General features: G+C 40.1%; 2 protein-coding genes across 2 annotated transcripts in view; both read right to left on the reverse strand.

Moving 5' to 3' along the window:
• Nucleotides 1-21,990, reverse strand: part of LOC146468084 (kelch-like protein 26) — a 49,945-nt gene that overhangs the window by 17,254 nt on the left and 10,701 nt on the right. The gene's annotated exons all lie outside the window — the stretch shown is intronic.
• Nucleotides 202-21,496, reverse strand: LOC146468087 (uncharacterized). The gene is made up of 7 exons (XM_085125131.1): nucleotides 21,116-21,496; nucleotides 19,136-20,220; nucleotides 16,914-16,989; nucleotides 12,086-12,416; nucleotides 11,120-11,427; nucleotides 7,797-8,690; nucleotides 202-2,050 (listed from the first exon to the last, which is right to left on the reverse strand). The coding sequence occupies exons 1-7, from the start codon at nucleotides 21,494-21,496 to the stop codon at nucleotides 1,001-1,003; spliced, it is 4,125 nt and encodes a 1,374-aa protein (XP_084981257.1). The 3' UTR covers nucleotides 202-1,000.

Below are 21,990 nucleotides of genomic sequence, written 5' to 3' on the forward strand. Positions count from 1 at the left end.
ACAAATTTTCGTGATACTTCCCCTTGAAGTAAAGAACTCATTACGGAAAGACAAAGTAACCCAAATCAAAATAGGATGTGCCACCCTCCCATCCTTTGAAACTCACGATGGGGGCGCGGTCAAGGAAAAAAAAATTTCGGCTCCTTCGGTATAAGGATGATCCGCACATCGAGTTAATCTACCCATGAAGAAGTCAAGCCATAGCATTAACTTAGTTCAGTTTATTTTCAACGTTCTTACGAAACAAATTAGCTTCTGAAACTGGATTAAATGACATAACAAAGTAGCGTAATATTTACAATGCTCCGCTAAACTACATGTATAAGCAGTGTTCATGGAATGAAATACAGTCTTTTCCTCTGAAAGAGCCCGGTCGATTAAAGCAGAACTGATCAATTTCAAATTCCGTTATGCCGTTCTGACGGACTTAATCTGACCAATCTCAAACTTAACTGTGACTTTTTAAAGCGAAAAAGCACTTTAAAATCAAAGAAACCAAGTCTATAGTTTATATTTCAATCCCAGCTTGTAACACTCAGATTGGCTTTTAAAACAACCGGTCTCTGTGTTTGACAAGAAAATAAAACCTTTCCATTTGTCATGCCTTGCTCTGCTATATTATAATACATGAATAAGGCGTTATTACACTAGGCAATTTGTCTTGCATCCAGTTGTCTCGCAATCAAGTTATACGAGCTGTAACGTAGTGTAACATACTTGCTAGTGTTACAACGCCTTTAAATACTTAACGATGTAAAACGCAGTTTATTCTGCTGACTAGCAGATCTCAACCTGATAACTGTTTCTAGTTTTCAACAGCTTTCTCCAATAAGGGTCATCAAAAACTCAGAGACTAAGAAAGTTAACGTAAGTCAATCAACCCATTTACAAATAAATTTGGAATTGTAAAACTCTCATGCAACATACAAGGACATGCTGACACCTGTTTTTCGTAATCCAATTTAGTGCATCTACTGAATAGACTTTTCTCAACCGAAACCTAAGTCTCCTTTGTCCCTTTTTTCGCCTCTCCCTTTACAGAGGTTTTTTCCTCATTATTTGCCTTGTTTTCCAAGCTTTCTTTCTTTACTGGCATATAACACAAGACAGCGTCATCACTTATTTTGGCAATTCCCTTCGTTTCCCACTCGTGTATTGAAATGTGATACACCTCCCCCGGTGGGATTCTAATACCACTGTCAACTGGAAATTTGTTGATTATAAAATAAATCTTTCCCTCCACTTCCACTGCCTCAAGGTTGTTTGGGGGAACATGTGATTGTCTAACAGCAAACCACTTGTTGTTTTTCTCATCATAAACTTCTACTGGTGCAGGGTCTCCATTTGGAGTAATTTTATCTGTCGTACTATCTTTCCGGCAAGAAATCTTTCCACCAGCGACATAAAGTTTGTTGTTATCCACAAAGAGAGTGGATCCAAAGTGAGGGGAGGAGGTTGATGCCTTTTGTTTCCATTCATTCTTTTTGGGATCAAAACAATGAAACACAGCTGGACATGATTTAGTTGTATATGTAAACCGTTGCACTTCCACTATGCAACTCCCATGAAGTACATAGATTTTAGATTTCATAACGACTGCTGCTACATTAATCAACTGCTTATTTTGGCTGTTACTTTTCTTCAAAAAAGGCAATTCTGAACCACTTTGCCATTGGCTCTGAGCGAAACTGTACCGCTGGGGTAGATCAGCGTTACTGATTGCATATAAATATTCATTAACATAACACAAACAGTTAATCACATGGTCACGGCCCATTGATGAGCTCTGAAAACGTGGGAGTGTTTCCCACGTGTTATTAACAACATGGTAACGGTAAATGACACCGGAACAATACGATTGTTTCGCAGCTACATACAAGTAATTTCCGACATACTCTGCACAAAGAAATTCGAAAGTTCCCTTAGAACGTAAGGTTAAGCTTGCCATGGACGGTAGGGGTTTCCACGTTTTTGTTTCAAAGTCAAAATACCTCGTCTGAGTAGCAGCTGACTTGTCACCTTGTTGTTTTGGGAAAATAGCAACAAGAACCTGAAATAAGAAAGCACCGAAAATGAGACAAGAAAATTACACGGAAGTAGCTCACTAAAAACGACAAGAATACCGGCAAAGGATCAGTTATGAAAGTCTTACGAATATGAAACAGACTAGAACCAAAGAGGGTTTGTTAACAGCTAGACAGTGATTCACTTAAGTCTAACCACAGGTAACCGAAGGGGAATATGAGAGTTCGAGCTCAAACTGCTCAAATTTAATCGAAAAATAACAAACAATTACCTATAATGATTGTAAGGATGACAAAGCTAGTTGGGTGTATATTACATGTGTTTTTTTTCTCTGTGCCTTTGCAATTGTCATTCTTTGGAATTTTCTTCCAAGCGGTTGGTCAAAGTCAGCTATCTTACTTACGGTTAGCAGTAATACTTTAGATGATCATGACCAACCAAATGTTGATTAAAATCGCTCAAATTGGCCTCGGGAGCTCGAAGAAGCGAAAAAAAATCTCAACAAAATCCACACGATAATCTCACTCTGATGTAATGTTTACTTTATTCAAACACGGAGAATCATCAGTTTAGCTAAAAATGTATATACACTTTTATAAAAATGCTTACAACTGTACTACAAGATTGTCATGTGGGAAACCGCTAAGTCAGATACCTGCCTGATGTTTCGTTTTAAGTGCCCAACAGAGCTGGCGTCCTTTATTTTAATTATTTATTGTAGGCTTAAATGGGAAAAATTTTCATTATTTTTCCATACAAAATCTTTACTAACGATTTGATTGCATTTTGCTCAGTGAACAATAGACGGGCGTTCAAGGCTCTGATTGTTGAGCTTATGCACGCTTGACTTCGCGGCTTGAACAATTTTCATTTATCGGCTAACGATTCGAAATTTAATATATATTGTTTACATTGTATGTATTCGGTGTGACTTGAGAATGAGCAAACGTTTGAGGCAGGATAAATCGGCTGGCACCCAACGAGAATATTTGAGGTTTTTCAGACGTCCGGTTTTCCGTTTTCTAAGATCCTTTACGGGTATTTGAAAGGCATCAGTTTGTGTACGTTAGATACAACCTTTGATCAGTCCAGATTCTTTTATTGAATTTTTAAGCTCGCATAAAATTAATTTAGGAAATAGATCCTTATCCCCTGAATTTGCTGGGTGTCTCGAAAACTAAGACCTCGAAAACTCAGACCTTAGACCCTAGAAAACTCAGACCCCCTGGGTGTCTCGAAAACTCAGACCCTAGAAAACTCAGACGCTCTGGGTGTCTCGAAAACTCAGACCCTCTGGGTGTCCCGAAAACTTAGACCCTAGAAAACTGGAACAAGTTTACACTGCGTGATGCTGCAAGCCGACTTGTTTACTGTTCGTAAAATCTGCCGAGAAAAGAAATACAGCTCGCAGTGGTAGATATCTGCACTGATCAAGAAATTAATACTCAACATTGGCATCGATTCTTGGTTTCTTTATGAGTAACAAGATGCTTGCAACGGGAACCACGTGATAATATTTTTCACGTCATGTGACATTCTTTTTTTACATCACGCGTTAACGATCGAGCCGCTTCGAATTCAAATCAATTCAAATTCTATCGGTAATTTAGCCACTATAGTGGTTTTGATAGTATCGTGTTGAAATGAGGGGCTTGTAGGTGCAACTAACATGCCTCAAAATGCACAATGTTAAAAGTTAGTCATGTATTACATGCTAATACGACACAATTCTTACAGGCCTTAAAATGAAGCCAACTGGAGCGAGTCCATGTAACAGCTTATCCAAAAGTGCGATCCAAGCAGTGAACCTCACCGAGGTAAGATTCTCGTTTATTTTCTTTTTTAGAAAATTGACTTGATAATATCATATTTCCTTTTTTTTTGGTTTAAATTTTTCCAACGGGAACATTTTTCGTACGCATTGCTAGACCGTACTTTTCATTTTTCAGAATATCTACGAAAGCGACAAAGAGTTACCTGTATTTCAAAAAGGCAAACGGGATAGGTACACTGTTCCGCAGGCAGTTAAGATCTTACTGTAGCAACAAGACCTGAAGTGTTCCAAGGTTCCTTTAAGAGTACGCCAAAACTTGGCATTTATTATAGATGTGGACAAACTGAAACATTGAGAGGATGTCAAAAGTGACATGAATGGCTCATACTCTCATACACTGCGCACTGCATCGTGAACGATCGAAATAGACGAGAACAAGGAAGTTGAAGTTATTGCAAAGAAGAAAATAGAGCTAAAATCCAGTAACCAATATCACATCCATGTCCATTCCATAAAAAACATCGCGGGGTTATGCCCGTCAATATTTATCATGAGAGGAGAGAGTGGTCACGTGGTCAACGATCAGTGCTTGTTGCAGTACGCCATCCTAGACAAGAATTGTGACAAGGTTAGTTTTAATGTACGGGCACACGGGAACAGCAAAAAAGTCCATCAAGCCTTTCTATCCCGTCAAGAAAAGCACCATAGAAGCCTTGAAAAAGGAAGTTACCACAAAATCGCCTTCAGTTGTCTATAGTAATGCTTCAGCAGCCGCAGGTGGAATTACTGGCGCGCGCGAACCCGGGGATCTTCCAAGGGTGAAGACAGCAAATGTACGATCTGAAATACAAGAGCAAGAAAACAGATGAAGCCGACGAACGGCTACAGTACTCCAAACATAAAGAAGAATCCATCATTCTTGAGCACCATGACGTGCCGGAGGACTTGTGGGTGTTGGGTAAGAAGCATATGACAGATGACCTCTCGCGCTTTTGTACCTCAGAAAAATTAGGCCACCCCTTTAGCGTGGACCCGACTTTCAGTTTTGGGAAGTACAAAGTAACTCCTTTTACACACAAACATCTGTTCCTAACATGTAAGCGAACCGGGGGGGCTCCTACCTTCCTTGGGCCGACAGGGCTTCAGTACAGTAAAGAAAATAATGTTTACAAGAAGATTGTATCAGCAGTGTGCAACAGCGCTCCAACTCTACCAGAAAAGGGGAAAGGCTTCATCACGGACGGCGAGGATGCTTTGCACAGCGCTGTCGGTGAGGTATTGACGCATGCTACAGGGCTCCGATGCTTTAGACATTTCCAGCAAAACTGCCAAGAGAAACTCCGAAAACTTGGAATCCAACAGAAGCAACACCAAAAAGTATTCATTGACACCGTGTTTGGCAAGCAAGATGTTTGTCGGGGAATTCTCGATGCAAATACCAAAGATGAATTACAAGAAAAGTTAAATGCATCCAGAGAAATCTTGGAAACGGAAGAAACAAGAGTCACCCAAAGGAAAGTCCCTCTTTACTAGAAGTATGTAAACAGCCATAAAGACATGATGGAGAAATGCATGATAGGTAACGCAAGGAAACAAGCGTGAATGCCATGTGATCGATCTGGTACGCCTCTTGGTAGTTACACCAATCAGTCAGAGAGCGTAAATAACAAGTTGACTCGGCAAAAGGAGGCTATCGTAAAGAACGATGAAAACAAAGTCGATTTATCAAAGCTTCAGTTCACAAAGGATGTATGGGAGGAGGTGGACAAGCACCAACAGGAAGAACTCCAAATGGCAATTTGTGGACTTAGTGCAGAATATCATGTGAGCTCGCAGACGTAGTAGCCCACCTAGCAGTTGCTCCAGAAGAGTGGTTTGAAATGTCCGCGGTCCAGAGAGCAGACTACGTCAAGAAATTTAACCAGATGACTGTTGAAGAGGCAATACGGGGAAAATCAATCACGGTCAGCAAGACGGCATCCGCTAAACCAGTAGAAGAGAGGGAATTTTCTATTGACCTGAAGACTTCTCTGCAGTCTATCAGTGCATGCCCAGCTGGTGTGATAGCAACTGTTGTCAAGGAGGCGCAAAACCTGCTAAATTGCAACAATGCTATCCAACAAATGCCATCGTTAGCTGGGGATGACAAGAGGAAAAAATACCTTGTTGCTGCCAAGACATGTAAGAAAGGAATGTATGAGTGCCTAGTCTATCGGGATCACTCTACTTGTACTTGTCAATGTTACAAGTATAACAGTATTTGTAAACACAGGTTGTGTGTTTCTGAAATTGAAGGCATTTTGAAAGAACACTTGGACTACCTTTCCAAGTTGCCAAGGAGCTCACTCCCGTCAAAAAGTAATCTTGTCGAACCGGTCAAAGATGCACAAGGTAAAAAGGGAGGAGCTCATAAAAATCCATGGAGACCAAGCCGAGGTGGTGCTGCCCAAAAACACCCTTTTACGGAAATACACCACAACAACCAACCGTTTGCGGTTGGTTTCCTGGATGACCAACCACACGCAAAAGAATGCAGGTATTGCAGGGTAGAATTCCCGCGGAGGCAACAAATTGTACCTTTCGATATTATTTTGGCTCATCAAGAAAAGTGGATGTACCCATCTCTAGCGGATCCAAAATCCAAGCTCCCCTCTTCAAAGTGTACTACAAAGTACTACTGTGTAAAGCAAGAGTGCATTACATCGCGCTTTCCGTATTTTCATTCAACCTTCATTCACATTCCGTCCGCCGTTCTGAGCCGTTTGCGACAATCGCATCTTAACCTGCTCAAAGTAGAGCTGGGCTACGAGTGATGCACTGCTTCAGGGACGTTGTTTATTATACAGTTAATCTACATTGATGTCTCAGTGTAAAAGGGTTGAGATTGCCGGTCATTGGGTTGACCAGGGGTGGTTTTTACCAGCCATCGATTATATAACCAATCGTTTTGTTAAGTGCGTTCAGTTTTGTTGCAATATCGTTGCTAAAAAACATTTCAGTGAAACAAACAGTTAAAGACAGTCAAGCGTTCATTGAAAGAAAAGAAAATAAACTCGTGGCTTGGAAGCTACAACCACTTGTTAATACCGTAATTTACCACTAATATTGATTGATAACTTATGTTATGTTATGTTATGTTATGTTATGTTATGTTATGTTAAGTTAAAATAAAAAAACGGAAGACACAGTTATATGTTAAAATAAAGGACAGTATATATATACAGTATCCGGTTTCGAATATCCGCTACAGTCGCGTGACGCTGTATTTGTACTACGTACGTACGTATTGCGAAACCATCACGCAACACACCTCGAGCTTATTCGGCTAAACAATCGAAAATAATCACATTTTGGATAAACTTGGCTTACACTCATAAAGAAATCAAGAATCGATGCCAATCTTGAGTATTATTTTCTTGATCAGTGCTGATATCTACCACTGCGAGCCGTATTTCTTTTCTCGGCAGATTTTACGAACAGTAAACAAGTCGGCTTGCAGCATCACGCAGTGTAAACTTGTTCCAGTTTTCTAGGGTCTAAGTTTTCGAGACACCCAGATCGAGGGTCTGAGTTTTCTAGGGTCTTAGTTTTCGAGACACCCAGAGGGTCTGAGTTTTCTAGGGTCTGAGGTCTGAGTTTTCGAGGTCTGAGTTTTCGAGACATCTGAATTTGCTAGCGTTGTTGCTTTTTGAGTTGTGACGATTTCAAAACATGATCCTAGCTGTCCTTATTTTGTTTCAGAAAAGGCTAGCTTTTGTTCATAATTCAGTCTTGAATTCTGAAGTGATTTCATACACCCCGAACAGATATTTATCGAAAAGAATCGTTGCATGCCCCGGGCTAAATGCAAACTGAACTGAATCGGAGGCTTATATATTCAGGGGATTCATATATAGAAATGCTGTTCGTGTACAATACTCATAAATTACCTGTTACGCACACAAACATAAATAGCAGAATGCATCACACAAGGCTTACGTTAAATCTCTATTCTTACCGGGCTCATTGAGCGTGGCTTTGTTTTCTCTACGGCAAACTTTGAGCTGAGGGAAGGAATCTGGGTATGCAGTAGTGCTTGCGAAACAAGAGCTTGAATCTCGGGGACTTCTTGCATCTCCTCTGCACTTAGCTCTCTTATCAGTTCCTTGATGTCCACCAGCCCCAGACGAACCGCTCCGATAACTTTGGCCGCCGCTGCCATCCTCTCTTCCTTCTTGTATTTGATCCACTGCATCACTGATTTGAAGACGAAGCTCTCTGAAGGAGCATTGAGGTCATCTCGACTGATAAGGTTCGACAACTGATCTGCGTCAATGTACGACAAGAATTCTTCAGTTTCACAGATGTCCTTGTACATCGAGGCCATCTTGCGTTCTGTAGCTTCTTGTAGGTTTTTCAGACCGTGGACATTAGCAAATGAAGAAAGCTGACGATACGTTTGGGCATCAAGTCGGCGTTGAACAAGTTCCCTGTCCAATACATCGCAACACTGTTGAACAATGCTTGAGACTTGAAGGTGGGTAGCGGTGGTGAGAATTTCAAACACGTCTTTCGTTTCAGTCATCAAGAGTTCCCCGCGATAAATGGAGTCCAATATTATCCTCAAAGCGTCTCCAGAAATGTTTTCATCTTTGAGTTCGATGACTTCCTGTTTGGATTCCTTCATCCCACCAGTAAACATGGCGTAGAAATAATCGCTTTCCGCAGCAAGAACATTACGGTGAGCTGGAAACAGGTTTTTACCCACTTTCAATCGCACGTCAATGAATTGTTCTTGTTCTCTGAACTTCGCAAACTTGGACAAAAGACGAGCAGCCATCTTGGATGGCTTGTAAAGCTTTCTACAGGCTGATGAAGACAGCGCCGAAACTTTGTTTGCATAATCGCGTGACTCGGTAATCAAGCACCATTAGGTGATATTTTTGACTTTCGGTGAGAAGCAGGGGGGAGGGGAGGGCAGCTGACCTTTTTTTTTCTTCCTTTTTGGTTTTGCATTCCACATCTCTTTGTATCTATGGCCAAAATTTTCAAAAGGTGGCGAATGAAAACTTGAGCACTGCAAGCCTCGCAGCCGGCGCCTCTCTCTGCCTAGGCGCCCCCAATGGTTTACATACTGCCATTATGCACTGTCACTGAACCGTTCGGTGATAGTGCATAATGGAAGGAAATGTACTGCAACATTTTCTTGGAGAAACTGACTATCTCTGATTCCACTGTGTGATTAATGCCAGAAGCACCAATGACGTAAAAGAATTCTTTAGACATGCATGCATGGCTGCATGCCTGGTGATGGCGGTGGGTGCTTTTCATTGGTCAACGTGTCGTCTGCGTGTGTGTATCTATTTGGTAAACATGTTTTACTCGTCAAAATGGAAGCGATGATTTCCAGTTTACATAGTGGACGAATGGTTAGAGTCGTCTGTCAAGAATTATAAAAAGTCTGTAATTCGCCACTTTTTCTCCACTTTGCGGTATATACTTTCAGACCCTCCTAAGCCACTTTTTCTTTGCAAAAGAACAAGATAAAAGAGTGTTTTTCGTGATTCAGGAAAATGAAATTTTGATATCCATGATTCGTGATTCGTTGTTTTTTTCGGCCCGTGAACCGTGCCAGAGACCCCCCCCCCCCCCCCCAAACTCCTGTATTACCCTCTTAGCAAATCTCTCCGAATTTTAAAGCCAGAGTATGCAGACTCTCCTTTCCTTTAGAAACACTTTTTGCGTGACACCAAGATTTAAAATCACGCAAAGAAAATCATGTTTTGTAACGATGTGAAATTTATTGTGGTGTATGCGCACTGAACCGTTTGGTATTGATTCTCCGTTTGCCTCAAGGGCTGGTTAAGTTCTTCCCAGGATAAAATAAAAGTCTAGATTATTTCATTGTGAATTTGTTCGTGAGTAATTAATTCTAAGCCAGATCTCCACATTAATCGAGGCTTGCCGTCAATCAGGGGCTGACCCAACGAGATAAACAAGTACTTAAAATGCTGTCTCCTCAGGTGTTCCTTGATCGATTTATGCGCTTTTAAAATCATAGTTGTATCAGCTAATACAGATTGAGCTTTTCCGGAGCTTTAGCTGAAAGTTTAAGTTGCAGAAAGTTTCAAGGAATAGGAATTTTATTTCTAGAATTCCAGGATTTTCTAGCTGTTATTTGTTTTATGAAAATGCTAGCTGACCCTTTTTCACATTTTAACGAAATATTCGCCCCATTAGTTCCGATATTATGAACACGAATTTTGTCGACGAAAACTGCCGATTTTATCAGTGCGACTACATTCAAAATTTCGAGCCGATTAAGCCCCTCTGAACAAATATCCACCGAAGTGAACAGTTGATCGAGTGCCCCTGAGTATTCTATAGTTCATCCTAAAGTTAATCGAAGTGAAGAGCAGGGTGTGAAGCGAAAGCAAAATTGCTGAGATTCGCAGATAGGTTAGTCGGGTTAATTAATACAGACAATGGAATCATCGGTGCCATTAACAATTAATAAATAATTATAAATTTAATACTTATATGGCGCAAAATTCATTATATCTATATGATCTAATGCGCTTTACAATTATTTAAAAAATATATGACAGTTAAAACTACAAAATGGAACAAAATCATATTTAACAATAAATTAAAAAGCGATAAAATCTATATGATACATAGTCTAAAAATGCTTACGCAATTAATAGTATGTGCTTGTTTAAAAAGATAAGTTTTCAGTTGTTTTTTAAAAATATTTACGCTACTTACAGCCCTTAGGGTCTCCGGAAGAGAGTTCCATAAAAATGGGGCAGCTACCGAAAAAGCTCTGTCTCCAGTGGTCTTGGCAGATCTAATTGCCGGGCGAGCTAATAAATTACTAAAATTTGATCTTAAATTATAATTAGAATTGCCTTTGAATGATACAATATTACTAAGATATGCTGGCGCTAGGCCATGGAGAGCCTTAAAAGTCATCAAATTTACCTTAAAAATAATCCTAAATTTAACTGGCAACCAATGGAGATTAATCATCACAGGTGTAATGTGCGAACAACGTGGTGTATTGGTCAGTAACCTGGCGGCAGCGTTTTGAACGCGTTGTAACCTATTAACGAGTATGGCAGGCAAACCATATTACACTGCATTACAGTAGTCGATTGTGCTTATAACAAAAGCTTGCACCAATGACTTTGCAGCTTCAAAAGGCAGATATTTTCTTATACGCCTCATGTTATATAGCGAAAAGAAAGCCGATTGACATGTTTTGTTTATATGGCTGCGAAACTGGAAATTAGCATCGAACCAGACACCCAAATTCCTAGCTTCACTGACTGATTTTACTTGCGTGTCACCAACCATAAGGCTGTCACTTCTAACTTTGCTAAGTTGCTGGCGAGTTCCAATGAGCATGAATTCAGACTTATCTTCATTCAACTTTAATTTATCAACAATCAGCCACGCCCTTACGGCCTTGATACATCTTTCCATAGCACCTCTTGCTTCCGTCTCACCCATTGAACTGTCTGGCTTGAACGACAAATAAAGCTGACTGTCGTCAGCGTACGCATGCGCATTAGGCAAATAGTTCTTGATAACCTGGAACAGCTTGCTCGCATAAGCAGAGAACAGAAGTGGTCCAAGGCATGACCCTTGAGGAACCCCAAATGACAAATCAAATCTATACTACAATTCTTTAGTTCAGTTTATTTAAAACGTTGTTACAAAAAATGTTGAACTCGAATTAGTGGAAAGCTACAAAACAGGCAATATTTATTGATGCCGACGATTAGCTAACTACGTACACATCACTCACTGAATGCAATCTTGCTTAATGATTAAAGAGTAAATGGGGTCAAATCCACGAATCAGCGATTTAGAGCCAATTTAAATTCTGCTTTAAAACATTTCTGGGAACTAAATAAACCTTAATCTTAATTAATCCTCATGGTCTTTAACTAATCTCATCCCTTTATGACAAGAAACCGAAGAAAATAAAACCCTGTGTAGCGAGCCTTCTAGACATAATTAAGATTCTACGCCATATGTACAGCCTTTAATCCTGCATTGAAGATTCAGGACTTACTGAGTTGAAATCCAGGGCCTATCAGTCGCAAAGCTTGTTTTTAAATCTTACTGGTACCTTCTAGTATACGGAAATACTGAGAATGAGCAGGTAATTCTACTTGACATTTTACAAAAATTCTGTCCATTTTTTCACCTCTCCCTCTACAGATGCTTTTTTCTCATTAGTTGCCTTGTTTTCCAAGCTTTCTTTCTTTACTGGCATATAACACAAGACAGCATTACCTATTCCACTAATTCTTTTACTTTCCCACTCGTGTAATGAAATGTGATACACCTCCCCCGGTGGGATTCTAATACCACTGTCAACTGGAAATTTGTTGATAATGAAATAAACCTTTCCCTCCACTTCCACTGCCCCGAGCTCGTTTGGGGGAATGTGAGTTTGGTCAACAACAAACCACTTGTTGGTTTCCTCACTGTAAACTTCTACGGGTGCAGGGTCACCATAGGGGGAAGAAACTCTCCCCCCAGCCACATAAAGTTTACTGTTATCGACGAGAAGACTGGATCTTAAGTGAGGGTAGGAGGTTGATGCCTTTTGTTTCCATTCATTCTTTTGTGGATCGAAACAATGAAACATAGCTTATTTAACTATCCACGCTCCCTCTTTCACTCAATGATACCCATGAAGCACATAGGCCGTGTGCATTAGCAAATGTAGACAGCTGACGATACGTTTTTACATCAAGTCGCTGAACAAGTTCCCTGTCTAATACATTACAACACTGGTGAACAATGCTCGAGACTTGAAGGTGGTTAGCGGTGGTGAGAATTTCGAACACGTCTTTCGTTTCAGTCACTAAGAGCAATTCTCCAGGAAAGTGAAGCAAAGTTGGAAATGAAAAATTTTAACCCCTCTTCAATTTTTGTGTGTAGGTAGGTTACCTTGGGGGATAGACAAAAACAACCATATTTGGATCGGCAGATGTATCGTTGCCATGGTAACCGCACTATATGACGTCGGCCTTGGGACCATGTTTTGAGCAAAAGTTCCACTCGCAAAAAGTAAAAGTAAACGAGTCTGGTTGTCGGGTGCATGGGAACCAATTCAAATGAAGTTCATACAGATTGTAGAACCACTCTCCCAGTTTATAAAATTCGCCGTTACAATAATTTGGGTTTTATAAACAAGAAGGAAATGCTCGTCCTACTATGTTCCCTGTCAGCCATTTAGACAAGCAGGAAAAACAAGCGCAACGATATTCGTTATTTCTCCGAAAGTACTCTTGCCACATAAACCAAATTAGCAGCAGAGATTACATAGATATTGACGTTTCTAAATATTATAAAATCAATTTGGGAAAAACTATACTTTGGCCTTGGGTGTTGAAGACACCTGGGACAAATTGCAAAAAATTGCAAAATTGGTAATTTTGAGAGCTCTAGTATTTAGCTCAAACAGGCTTAGGAGAGAGAAAACAGCTTCAAAAGTATCTTTTATCATCTTGTCTGCTACCTACATTTAGTAAATAAGGTTTTGGCCAACAAATTTGATGAAATATAAATTGATACAAAACCTACTTTGAGGGTTTTGGGAATTTCTTCAGGATGCTTCCGTCGCGTGGTTCTCTCCAGTATCTCTCCTTCGCACGTTCCGTCTTTTGACCAAATGTAGCGCAGACTAACAGTTACTTCCATCGAATATCCAGTTTGCTGTGTTTCAGACCAGGGATGATGATACAAGTAGCCCGCATACACTTGACAAAGAATAGTTGACAAAGTCCAAAACATGGTCGTAATGCTTGCGATTTCTGCCGTCGAGCACCTAAATTCATCAATATTATTCAGCCAGTAAGTAAAGTAAATGTGTCGAGATCGATGTACAAAGCAAATGCATGCCTTTGAACAATCCAAAGTAACGTCTTTGGCTAAAATCGGGTCAGATATTGCGATAGTCGACAAGCCAAGAATGGTAAATAACCTGAACGCATAGGCCGGAAGTCCGAGAAGCACGACTGCTGACCGGATGTAACACAATGTAATGGGATGTAACACCGGATGTTATGATAAACTATTCGTGACAAGAGAATGAAAAATTCGCGCTTGAAATCTTATAATTATTGACCTGCACGGCAAAGAATAAGATCCATTTCGTCGCGGATTTCATCACGGTTTATACTAAGTCCCTAGGCTTACACGTGCCTGGAAATATCCCTTTGACATTGACTGAGTTTTATATTGTTTCCACTGCACTCACAAACCGAAACGTCCCTTTTGGGATTTGAAGGAGACCAACTTTCCATTGTCCCGACCAGGATATTTTCCTTCGCACGACGATATGCAAATTTCCCTTACAGTGTTTTGATCGACGGCACAAATTTACGTCCGGTCACCCCTCCCCCCACCAAAAAAAAACAGCAGCAAAAAATAAATAAATAAATAAATAAACAGAAAGAATGCCAAAATTTGGGCAGGTATTAGGTACTGAATGTGAAAATTTATCGGCTTGAAGAGGACTTATTTATTTCTGGAGGAGAGGTGGGTCAAAAATTCCAACTTCGTAACTTCTAATGTGTACGCTAATGCCCCAGATCAGCAACGTATTTTACATGCAGGCCATCCTTAACATCCAATAAGCAATGAATTAAAAACAAACAAACAAACAAACCCAGGAAACATGGGCTGCTTATGTGGTTGCGTAAAACGACTAGTGAAGCTCTTTTATTTTGTCCTCTTTATTCACCACTGTAGAACAGTCATAAAAGCGAACCAAAGTCGTCCTTTTATCCCCCTATCAATGAAATATTGTACCAAAAATATCTAAAGAAGAGATAATGCCATTGCGACAACTAGCCGAAGCTACAAAAACAAACAAACAACCAAAAAGCGCGTATATCGCATTTAAAACTACATCCGGTCAGCAGTTTTGCTACTCGCATTTCCGGTCTACATACGTTTGGTCGTACACAGGTCGTAAACAACGATGTCTTCGCTTCTCAGCCATGCACCACGGAATGTACGGCTCGATTTAGCCAAAGACGTTATTCAGAATCGTCGCAGACATGCATTTGCTCAGAGCTGTGATCTTGATGCATCTATTTAACTCCCTGGATGGATTGTATCGATGAATTATTTCGATACTCGACACACGACTGTGTTTGACCTGTTCGACTGTTCTTTATTCGGGTTAATGCATCATCATCTTTGGTCTATAAGTAGATGTTCGGCGAGGCTAGGCAGTTAGATTTGTCTTTCGGCTAGAGTCTGTGCAAGATTTGGTCAAGAAAATGGAGCGAGCGAACTGAGGAGAGACCCATCCCATACGACAAAAGCATCCGGAAGAAATTCCCAAAAGTTGCAAGGTAGGCTTTGTTTTAATCTATATTTCATCAAATTCATAGGCCAAAACCTAATCAATCAAGTGTAGATAACATATAAGATGAATGAAAAAACCTCTGAAGCTGATATTCTCTATCTAAAGCCTGTTTGAACCAAATACTGGAGACCTCAACATTTCCAATTTTGCATTTTTTTGCAACTTGCCTCGGATGTCTTCAACAGCCATGGCCAGAATATAATTTTCCCCAAATAGATTTTATAATATTTATAAACTTCAATATCTATGTAAGCCCTGCTGCTAATTTGGTTTATGTGGAAAGAGTACTTTCGGAGAAATAACGAATATGGTTGTGCTTGTTTTTCCTTCTTGTCAAAATGGCTGACAGGCAACATAGTAATACGACCAAGGTCTTCTTGATTATAGAACCCAAAATACTCTAACAGCAAATTTTTTAAACTGGGAGAGTGGCTCTACCATCTGTATGAATTTCATTTGAATTGGTTCACATGTACTCGAGAACCAGACTCGTTTATTTTAACTATTTGAGAGTGAATTTTTCGGTCAAAACATAGACCTCAGGCCGACGTGATCAAGTGCGGTTTCCATGGCAACGACGCACCTGCCGATCCAAATATGGCTGTTTTTGTTCATCCCTCCAGGTAACCTACCTCCACACAAAAAATAAAGGGGGGTTAAAAATTTTCATTTCCAACTTTGCTTCACTTTCCTGGAGAAATGCTCTTAAGAGTTCTCCGCGATAAATGGAGTCCAATATTATCCTCAAAGAGTCTCCAGAAATGTTTTCATCTTTGAGTTCGATGACTTCTTGGTTGGATTACTTCATCCCACCAGTAAACATGGCGAAGAAATAATCGCTTTCCGCAGCGAGAACATTACGGTGAACTGGAAACACGTCTTCACCCACTTTCAATCGCACGTCAATAAATTCTTCTTGTTCTCTGAACTTCGCAAACTTGGACAAAAGACGAGCAGCCATCTTGGATGGCTTGTAAACTGAGCTTGCCGCAGGCTGATGAAGACAGCGCCCCAAAATTTGTTTGGTCGTGCTTGACTGCTTGATAACTCATTCACACGACGCATGTTTTATTTTTGGCGTTGGTTAACAAGAAGAGCGGGGTGGGAAAGAAAGAAGTTCAAGCAACCCGTCTGGTGCAACGTTTCCCATGAAAGCGTTTACTTTGCAAATATCTCCGAACTTTAAGGCCAAGGCATGCAGACTTTTCTCACTAAGCACTGTCTTATTGTGACGATCGGCTGTTCTTAAAATTTTCAGTTTTCTCTCTCTGTAATTTACATAGGGAGAAAGCTGTAATGTTGAGTTTTTCCTCGGTCAGGTTGTTAAGGCCAAGTAAGACGGGCAAAATTTTCTTTCAACTTGTCGCGCAACAATGTTCCATTGCAGGTTGCAATTGTTTGTTGCCCGTATTACCACCTCCGCGCGCAATAAATTTTTTCATGTTCAACGTAAAAACGTAGACGCTTTTTCTACTTTTTGCAACAGGAAAATTTATTCAGCACCCCTTCCCAGTTCACCCCACCCCAAAAACCACATGTTTGGAGGAAAAATTGAAACTATTAAAAATATGATAGCAGAACATAACGATAGTCTCTTCAGTGACCTGACGGGCAAATTACAGACAGGGCTGTCTTACCACCCCCAGTATAACTCTGAAACTATCCATGCAATAACAATTGACAGGTATTCTAAAGAATGTTACAAAGCTGATTGGGCGTCTTGCCCTCCCTCACATGCTCACATTCATAATGTGACGCCACGTCCTTGTTAAGGTGACACTTCAAGATGGAGGATACTTTCTGTGGCAGACTGGTAAGTAACAAAATAAAGCTCTGGTTAGCCTACATAGGACAGTTTGGTTAGTCCAAATAGCACGCCGGTTAGCCTAAATATCTCTTCAGTTAGCCTTATTTAGCTTAGGTAGCTTGCGGTTAACCTAAATTTGAGGTTTGGATATCTAACCAAAAATCTGGCAGGCAGTCGTTGGTACCAGTGGCAAGGTTCACGCTAGGGAATCTGACGACGCGGGTTAGACTCTTCTTGGGGTCATCTCTTTTTCTAACTTAAAATGTGATTTATAGTATCCGCCATGTTGAAATGGGCGTAAAAAAATTGCGCGGGGAGGGAGGGGTGAGGGGGAGGAGGATACTCCAGTCACTCATATGGTCTAAAGGGGACTCATATTTAACGTCAGCAGAAAAGGTGTTGCTTATTAGATGACACTAGAGGTGAGCGTCTTACTGTAAACGTCAACTTTAGTAAGCAATTATTTACCAAAGAGGAGGTGAATAGTGATGAAAATTTACCGAGCCGTGAAGCAGCAATATACCGACAAATGGTGGGAAATTTTAAAGCTAGCGCGCCCCGTGGTAAGGGATTTCTTATTGCAGAAAGATTTTTCTCCCTTTCTTGCGGACAAATAAAACTTCTGGAGGCACTTGTTTAGTTGCCACGTGTCTTTTCTTTGACTGCACTATGAAATTTCTTCTGTTTTTGAAACCATGCTGCAATAAACATTAGATGTTTCATTGTTTACATTGTAATTATAGTGCTCGACAGTTTTCGTAAACAATACATTGTATTTTTATTTTTCGCCTTAGAATATAAGGCTTGAAAGATTAAATAACTTACCATGTAATGCCGTCAAACCAAACTTTGTTGCCATTTTTGTAATTTTTGTAACAGCCGCCTCGTTTATCGAAATAATTTCCTCTAAAAGTGACTGTAGCGAAATAGGAAGCCATCTTGTTTCTCTTCGGCTGCTTGGAAGTGAATAGTACTTAGCTAATCACCTCCGAGCCAGCCAATCAGCGCGCGCGGAAAAGCACTAGCCACTTGAGTAGTATATACTAAAATGTTATAAATTCCAGTAATTTGCACATTTACGTAAATTTTTTACATCATCGAATTTGTTCGGACAGTAAAATGTCCTGGTTGTGGTTTTGTTCCAGCCGAAACAGTTTTCAGGCATTGATTTTACATCCTACGTTTTGTTATTTAAGTAAAGAACTCATTACGGAAAGACAAAGTAACCTACATCAAAATAGGACGTGCCACCCTCCAATCCTTTGAAACTCACGATGGGGGCGCGGTCAGGGAAAAAATTCGGCTCCTTTGTTATAAGAATGATCCGCGCATCGAATTAATCTACCCATGAAGAAGTCAAGCAATAGCATTAACTTGGGTCAGTTTATTTTCAACGTTCTTACGAAACAAATTAGCTTCTGAAACTGGATTAAATGAGATAACAAAGTAACGCAATATTTACAATGCTCTGCTAAACTACATGTATAAGCAGTGTCCATGGAATGAAATACAGTCTTCCTTTGAAAGAGCCCGGTTGATTAAAGCAGGACTGTTTAATTTCAAACTGATCCCGTTATGCCGTTCTAACGGACTTAATCTGACCAATCTCAAACTTAACTGTGACCTTTTAAAGCGAAAAACACTTCAGTTAAAATCAAAGAAACCAAGTCTATAGTTTATACTTTAATGCCAGCTTGTAACACTCAGGTTGGCTTTTAAAACAACCGGTCTCTGTGTTTGACAAGAAAATAAAACCTTTAAATTTTTCATGCCTTGCTCTGCTATATTGTAATACAGTGAATAAGGCGTTATTACACTAGGCAATTTGTCTTGCATCCAGTTGTCTCGCAATCAAGTTATACATGCTTGCTAGTGTTACAACGCCTTTAAATACTTAATGATGAAATACTCAGTTTATTCTGCTGACTAGCAGATCTCAACCTGATAACCGTTTTTAGTTTTCAACAGCGTTCTCCAATAAGGGTTATCAAAACTCAGAGAGTAAGAAAGTTAACGTTAGTCAATCAACCCATTTACAAATAATTTTGGTTTTGTAAAACTCTCATGCAACATACAAGGACATGCTGACACCTGTTTTTCGTAATGCAATTTAGAGTATCTACTGAATAAACTTTTCTCAACCGAAAACTAAGTCCCCTTTGTCCCTTTTTTCGCCTCTCCCTTTACGGAGGCTTTTTCTTCATTAGTTGCCTTGTTTTCCAAGCTTTCTTTCTTTACTGGCATATAACACAAGACAGCATTACCTATTTCTCTAATTCTTTTACTTTCCCACTCGTGTAATGAAATGTGATACACCTCCCCCGGTGGGATTCTAATACCACTGTCAACTGGAAATTTGTTGATAATGAAATAAACCTTTCCCTCCACTTCCACTGCCCCGAGCTCGTTTGGGGGAATGTGAGTTTGGTCAACAACAAACCACTTGTTGGTTTCCTCACTGTAAACTTCTACTGGTGCAGGTTTCCCAGATGGATATTTAACATTACTCTCTATCCAATAAGAAATCTTCCCACCAGCGACATAAAGTTTGTTGTTATCCACAAAGAGAGTGGATCCAAAATGAGGGGAGGAGGTTGATGCCTTTTGTTTCCATTCATTCTTTTCTGGATCAAAACAATGAAACACAGCTGTTTGGGCTGTCAACCCCCGACCTTCCTTTCTGTAACACCCATGAAGTACATATATTTTAGATTTCATAACGACTGCTGCTACATTACATAACTTATCTCGGTTGTTACTTTTCTCCAAAAAAGGTAATTTTGAACCACTTTGCCATTGGTTCTGAGCCAAACTGTACCTCTGGGGTGGATCAGTGTCACTGATTGCATATAAATATTCATTAACATCACACAGACAGTTTATCATTTGGCCATAGCCCAATGATGAGCTCTGAAAACGTGGGAGTGTCTCCCACACGTTATTAACAACATGGTAACGGTAAATGACACCGGATTCGCCGTACAAGTCGGCAGCTACATACAAGTAATTTCCAACATACTCTGTACAAAGAAATTTGAAAGTTTCCCTGCATGGTAGGAGTTCCTGTAAACTCAAGCGTACGCTTGCCCTGAACGACGGTGGGAGTTCCTGAGAAACTAAGGTTAAGCTTGCCATGGACGGTAGGGGTTTCCACGTTTTTCTTTCAAAGTCAAAATACCTCGTCTGAGTAGCAGCTGACTTGTCACCTTCTTTCAGGAAAATAGCAACAAGAACCTGAAATAAGAAAGCACTGAAAATGAGACAAGATAATTACACGGAAGTAGCTCACTAAAAACGACAAGAATACCGGCAAAGGATCAGTTATGAAAGTCTTACGAATATGAAACAAACTAGAACCAAAGAAGGATACTACACTGGCAGACAGTGATCCACTTAAGTCTAATCACAGGTAACCGAAGGGGAACATGAGAGTTTGAGCTCAAAACTGCTCAAATTCGATCGAAAATTAACAAAACAATTTCCTATAATGATTGTAAGCCTGACAAAGCTTGTTGGGTGTATATTACATATGTTTTTCTCTGTGCTTTTGACAATTGTCGTTCTTTGAAATTTTGTTCCAAGCGGTTGGTCAAAGTCATCGACCTAACTTACGGTTAGCAGTAGTACTTAGAAAATTAAGTAGAAAATTTTTCATTATTTTTTCCATAGAAAATCTTTAATTTACTATAAACGATTTGATTGCATTTTGCTCGGTAAAGAACAGACTGAAGTTCAAGGCTCTGATTGTATGAGCTTATGCACGCTTGACTTCGCGGATTTATAATATATTTTTTACCGATTGTATGTATTCGGTGTGACTTGAGAATGAGCAAAAGTTTGCGGCAGGATAAAACGGTCGGCAGTACTTCAGATGTCCGGTTTTCCGTTTTCTAAGATCCTTTACGGGCATTTGAAAGGCATATTTGTGTACGTTAGATAAAACCTTTGATCAGTCCAGATTCTTTAATTGAATTTTTAAGCCGGCATAAAATTACTTTAGGAAATAGATCCTTATCCCCTGGATTTGCTAGCTTTTGTTGCTTTTTGAGTTGTGACGAATGTGAAACATGATCCTATGGCTATAGCAGAATGCATCACACAAGGCTTACGTTAAATCTCTGATTCTTACCCGGCTCATTGAGCGTGGCTTTGTTTTCTCTACGGCAAACTTTGAGTCGAGGGAAGGAATCTGGGAATGCAGTAGTGCCTGCGAAACAAGTGCTTGAATCTCGGGCACTTCTTGCATCTCCTCTGCACTTAGCTCTCTTATTACTTCCTTGATGTCCACGAGCCCCAGGCGAATCGCTCCGATAACTTTGGCCGCCACTGCCATCCTCTCTTCCTTCTTGTATTTGATCCACTGCATCACTGATTTGAAGACGAAGCTCTCTGAAGGAGCACTGAGGTCATCTCGACTGATAAGGTTCGACAACTGATCTGCGTCAATGTACGACAAGAATTCTTCAGTTTCACAGATGTCCTTGTACATCGAGGCCAGAAATGTTTTCATCTTTGAGTTCGATGACTTCCTGGTTCGATTCCTTCATCCCGTCAGTAAACATGGCGTAGAAATAATCGCTTTCTGCAGCGAGAACATTACGGTGAGCTGGAAACACGTCTTCACCCACTTTCAATCGCACGTCAATGAATTGTTCTTGTTCTCTGAACTTCGCAAACTTGGACAAAAGACGAGCAGCCATCTTGGATGGCTTGTAAGGCTTTCCACAGGCTGACGGAGGCAGCGCCTAAAAATTTGTTTGCGTGATCGCGTGTCTCGGTAACCAAGCACCATCAGGTGATATTTTTGACGTTCGGTGAGAAGCAGGGGGGAGGGGAGGGTAGCTGATCGTTTTTTTTTTATTTTTTTTTATTTTTTTATACAACTAATTTTAACAATATTGTGAAGCGCAACTGAATATATCCTTATAGAGGTTTTCGCTATATAAATTATTATTATTATTATTATTATTATTATTATTATTATCATTATCATTATCATTATCA

The sequence above is a fragment of the Pavona decussata genome, unplaced genomic scaffold (genome assembly GCF_977016875.1).
Source record: "Pavona decussata unplaced genomic scaffold, jaPavDecu1.1 SCAFFOLD_133, whole genome shotgun sequence".
Lineage (NCBI taxonomy): Eukaryota > Metazoa > Cnidaria > Anthozoa > Scleractinia > Agariciidae > Pavona > Pavona decussata.